Genomic DNA, 6000 nt, shown 5'->3' on the forward strand with positions numbered 1-6000 from the left:
CAAAACTTATTTCTAAATCTGAATTCAAATGAACATGCCCACTACTTTGGCAAAATCATAAGAGCATAAGTGTAAAATTGTTGTGTAAATACCTACATATTAAACTGCATTTTTATGGCTTAATTTCATCTATAAAATGTCATATGATCCCTCTCCCCCCAACATTTTTATAATTCTCAGCCCATAAAGGCAGTACTTTCTTAAAAAAAACTAATATGAACTTCTGTATCCAGGCAAGATGGAATAAAAGGATCAGATTTCTCCATCTCCCATCTTAAACTAAAAACCAGAAAAATGACATAAAACAAGTTTTCAGGCATTGGACCCAAGGTGATACAAGACTGCTATTCCACAGAGAAGGTAAGCTCTATGACTGCCCAGCTTCCCATCTCAAGACAGTTTCCAAGCTGCAGTACTGGGGAGAGAGCCCAAACAGAGCTCAACTCACTGAGTTGAGGAGACATAAGACCTGAGTTTAGGGAAGTCTAAATTTGCAGGGCAAAAGTATCAAAGAAGAAAGAAGCTACACTTAAAAGAGCTCTGGAAATGTACAGAAGGCCACCCTTGACTCTTTGAGTATTAATCTGTTAAAGCATGAGAAAAAATTACCCAACACCAAGGAAAAACAGAAAACAATTCCCTACAAAGCTTACATAAGCCAGGGAATAGTAAAGGTTCCACCAGCAAGAATGAAAAGAACCTCATAATATACCAGGCACCAGAAAGAATACTCAGACACCTTACTAGGTTCATTTACTAGGCTAAATTAATATTGAATTAAAGGTTGCTTTTAAAAAGTCCTAACAAAATTTAAAACAGCTTCAAAAAGAGCCAGTGGATTACAATTACTCAATAGCAAGCCAGAACAAAATTTAACACCTAATTAAAGGAATACAGGAAAATCCAGTAAGCAGCAATTTTTTAAAATCCATAATGTCCACTAAAGTTATAAGTAATGTTCAAAGAAGCAGAAAAATATACCACAGAACCAGAAGAAAAAATCAGTACAAACAGATCCAGAATGACAGTGATGAAAGAATTAGCAGTCAATGAAGTTAAAAACATATAATCCATATAATCAAGATGGATCAAAACAAGCATGAGGACAGAAATGAAAGATATAAAAAAACCAAATGTAATGTCTAGAGACAAGAAAACACAATATCTGAGAAAGAGTAATACCAACTGTTATACTTAAGAACATACATTATTAGGTATATTATTCTCCCTCAAATGGTAAGTAACCCTGTGAGCATAACAAATACAGGAAGAACTATTTGCATTTGGCAGTAAGTGACCCTACATAAGGGCTTTCTGGGAAGAGTTGAGGGCAAAGGATAGCTACATGAGTTTATTAACAAAGTCCTGACACAGCTGCATGGACAAGCTGATCTATGGATAGTCTTTGATATTGGTAACCTATCTAAAAAACCTGCCATTAAAAGCCTTTCTAAGAAACGAAAACACCCAAAATGTCAATGTAACAAATAACCATGTTAACAAATAGTCCATTGTGGTGGTTTTAGGTTAATAAATGTGTTCCAAGATATAATCTTGCATAATAAATACCTTCCATGAACCCAATTTACTTGTCAGTCTATACAGTACAGGTATTTCTGCTCTTTCTACTATAATCTTTTAGAAGCTCCCCAAAGTTTTCAAAATAAAATTCAGACTCTTTGGTATGGTTTACAAAGCCAATTGTGATTACATCCCTTACAAATTCACCACTCTCACATACACTCTGATCCAACCATACATAATTACTTACTCTGTGCTCCCTAAACTTTAATGTTTTTACATACCTTAATGTCTTTGTCTATACAGTTTTTTCTGCCTGTAACTTCTGTCTCAAAAACTTCTCCCAAATCTTTTGCTTAGCTAATTTCTTCCCATCTTTAAGGACCCAAATCTGGCATCATATAGATGAAACCCTTGGTGTCCACAGTAGCTTATACATGCCTCTATCACTGAACTTTTTCTGTTACCAAGCTAACCTATGCTTGCATGTGTATCTGTCCTGCAAACTCCTCACCAGCATATTTTTCCTCTTTGATGCATTAGCACCTTGCACAGTGCCTGGCATGAAGTAGTGACTCATCAGATGGAATGAAATAATAATATTTAACACTTACTGATCACATACTGAGAAAACAAAACAAATGAAACTGCCCAAATAAACAGCTGATAGCTAACAGCTAGGCCATGATGTCCCCTACTGAAAATAAATAATTTTTGTAAATATAAAATATAATGAGACAGGGCCACTCCATGATTATGGCGAAACAAGACAAAAACAAAACCTCTGTAATCTGAACACAGAAACAAGGCACACACACACACACACACACACACCAAAAAATTTAAAACAAAAACAAAAACATCCCCCTCTTCAGCTATCATGACAATTGCTTCTTTACTAATTAGGACCCTCCCTGGCCTCCCTTTGTTCATCCCACCTCCTAGATAAAAACTAAAATACCCAATCATTGAATTGCCCCTGTTTCTTACAACATCCAATTCAGAATAAAGCCCTCTCCCCCTTAAATCCTACCCAAGATCAGCCAGCACAAACTCAAACCCTATCACAAGCTCCCTCCTACTTCCTCTTACTGAGAAGCCCAACTGCTCCTCATGTGTGTATTTTTCTCTTGCTTCAGTAAGCTTATAACCTCTGTTTGACCAAAAATATGTTCCACATGGTCTTTAGTTGCTGGGCTTCACTAATAATAACAAACACTGGACTAATTATTTAACATGTATTAATTTAATCCTCACAAGAACTCAGTGATGTAGGAACCATAACTTGGTGTGAGACCCACAATTAGCTAGGCTTGGAACTCAGGTTGACAAAGTCGTGATTCTGAATACTACAGTGCTCCAAAATTGTTGGAAAGGAGAAGCAACTAACCTAACCAAAACACACTGTCCTTCAATTTCCTTCACTACCTTAATTACACCAATCAGCAAAAAATCAGTAATACATTAAATGCCAAAAGCAAACAAACAAAAAAAAAAAAAAAGAAAGGAAAAAAAAATCAAGAAGGTAGCATGAGGTCTGGCACTTTTTATTTCTTATTTAAGTTCTCCATCCCACTCCTCACCTCCAAAGGAAGTACTAATTCACTTCAGAGAAGTTTAGCTTCCTTAAGTTGGGTTTACCTTTAAGACCTACAAATAAGTAAAAATGCTATAAATCTCAGCTAAAACTAAACACAAATGTCATACTTTTTATGAACAAGAAATATACTGTATTGTGAACTTCTAACCTAACACCTCCTTCATATTACTATGATATCCAAATTACTCCATCATGACCCATGTGTGATTCACTGTAATTCTTTTTGCCATTAAATACACTTTAAACTTACCAAAATCACAGTTGGCCTGTAATAAGGTTTCCAAGTTGTACAGTTGTTGCCTAATTTTAAAAATGTAAATGTGAGAGTTAATTCTAGAACAGTTTAAAGCATATAACAGCTACACAGATAATGTTCCCAAATCTATTACACAGTTTCAAAACCTACCATTTGTGGATGATATTTAATACTTTGTGAATGTTTACTAAAGGCTCAGCTTTCCGTAGTGAAAACTTTGGAAGAAGACAAAATACACATTTGTCTGACTTTCCAAAAATATCTATTAAAAGCTGCATATACAGTATCTCAGAAATTATTTCAAATATCATAGATTTCATTATCAAAGAGATACTGTTTATAACTTTAAGTATAAGATACTTACATAAACTTTTCTAGGTTAACAGTTATATAATGAAATGCTAAATTGTATCATACAGTTATACAGTAGAAGTTTAGAAAAGGAAGAGAATAATGTAGACTAGAGTTAGCAGGGAAAACCATACTTTCATTTAAATGTACTATGAATACATTTTAAATTTGTTTTTGGATAATTTGCCACCAACAACTAAGTACATTTCAAAATCACCTAAAATCTGAATATGGACTGTGTTTTAAATGATAATGAAGAGTTAATTTTGTTAACTGTGATAATGACATAGTATTAATGTTAAAAAAAAGTCTATATTTTTAAGAAATTCATACTGAAGTACTTAAGAGTGAGATGACATAATGCCTAGATTTTGCTTACAAATAATTAGCTAAAAGAAGGGATGGGACAGATGAAGGAAATATGATAAATGCTTGAAGTTTACTGTAACTGAGGGAGGGTATGCAGAGGTTCATTAAGCTATTCTTTTGTGCATGTTTGAAATTTTTCATTAAATGTTATCCAAATAGAGAACTAATTATTTCTATTACACAGTCTGAAAGATATATTTGAAAAGTCTGAGTTCATTCTCTAAAGATCAATGAAGCTGTGAAGCAACTAAAGTACTTTAATTTTCTTCCAAAATTATAATATAGTTCAAAACCTTAAATATTTGTCTTCAGTAAACAATGTTAAATACAAACAATAAAAACTCTGAAAGTTAGTAAAAAGCAATGAATTAAAGCCATTACTCCATCAGCCATTACTGTTTGACTGTTGTTACTAGTAAGATAAACAAATGAGCAATAGGTACAATTCTACTGTTGCTTTTGTAGTATCAGTATTAGAAACCACCCAGCAATGTAAGTTACAAAACTGAACAACATCTACATTTACAGGAGTTAAAAAAAAAAAAAAGAATACCTGAATAAATGAAAGAGCTCTCTAGATGAATTCACTAATGCTGTTTCAGTAACCCACTGAATGCCAAATATTTCTACTGTATCCTCTTCAAAATTAGTTGGTAAAGGATCGAGATTTAAAATTAATCTGAAATGAAAATTCTGATTTAATCTCATAAAAAGTATGCCAAATACCATATTACAGCATGCGTTTTTTCACATTATTTGAATCCATGTTATATATGACATGCATAAGTCAAGAAACACCTTGCAACCTTACATATTCAGGATTACTACAGCCAGACTGTACTAAAGTTTCAATCCTATATAGCAACAAAAAAGTATAACTAAAGAGCAATGTAACTTAAGAGAAAAACCCAAAAATTATACAACGGAATATATACATTTGCCTGTCTTTACCAGTGGTCTTCAGTCACAGAATCTGATCTTTGAAAACAGATAAAAGTTATTCTGAGCTATGTCTGGAGAACAGCATAATCAAGTTCAGTAATCTCTTTTAAGGTCTCTAACAAGCTACAACTATAAAATCAACAAAAATCATTTCCTTTCTGACTGAAATTGCTTCAATAGATATTGCCAAAATATTTCATGAACAGCAGTTTTACTGCAATATGTATATACCTGCGCAATACATAAATAAGTCTGTAAGACTTTTATATGTATCGATATATAGGATTAAAAGGAACTGGGGCAACAAAAAAATGTGTATGTTTTACTTAAAGATTACTGAAAAGCTCTAGAATATCTTCACACTCTTTAGAATGCCCATTTCCAAAAAAAGCCCAGGTACTTCAGAATTCACTTTAAGTAAAAGGGAAATTCGTGCCCAGCTCCCTACCCCAAAGCTGGGGTAGCAGTGAGGCAAGAGAACAGTTACCAAGGAAGTTGTCCTTAATACCGCAAATAATTTTAGGTATATGCTCTAATCAGAAAGTCAACAACACAGCTAACATTAATTTGTACCCTTATGATGTACTAAACCGATTTACAAAACGTGGCCTGGTAACACCGAAGTTTAATGGAATGAAATGATAATTAAATAACACTCCTAACAAACTGATCAATAATCTGATGAGGGAAAACAGTCTCCGATTTTTTTTTACCTACCGCTTAAGGGCTCCGCTGGAAAGGTAAGACTCTCCAGAAAAATTTTTTCCTCCTCCTCTGTTGTCAAAAGCACAAGAAAAGCAAGGGGGTTTGCACCATTCTGTTCCCAGTTCCAGCTCTAAGCTATCGGTCAGGAATGCCGATGCAGCAGAAAAGTTATCCATTGTTTACTTCATGTTCTGAAATGTTCAGGGTTCACTATGATTATCATTAAAGGCTCCAAAGACAAGTTGTGAAGAGACTC

General features: G+C 33.9%; 1 protein-coding gene across 1 annotated transcript in view; it reads right to left on the reverse strand.

The window, feature by feature from the left end:
• MMS22L (MMS22-like, DNA repair protein) overlaps positions 1-6000 on the reverse strand; it is a 117724-nt gene extending 111724 nt beyond the window's left edge. Inside the window, exons 1-3 of the mRNA XM_008571307.1 lie at positions 5757-6000; positions 4651-4776; positions 3372-3421 (exon numbers count right to left, since the gene is read on the reverse strand). Coding sequence (XP_008569529.1) covers positions 3372-3421; positions 4651-4776; positions 5757-5920 — 340 coding nt within the window. The 5' untranslated portion in view covers positions 5921-6000. The remainder of the gene's footprint in view (positions 1-3371; positions 3422-4650; positions 4777-5756) is intronic.

This window comes from Galeopterus variegatus, unplaced genomic scaffold, assembly GCF_000696425.1.
Source record: "Galeopterus variegatus unplaced genomic scaffold, G_variegatus-3.0.2 Scaffold678, whole genome shotgun sequence".
Lineage (NCBI taxonomy): Eukaryota > Metazoa > Chordata > Mammalia > Dermoptera > Cynocephalidae > Galeopterus > Galeopterus variegatus.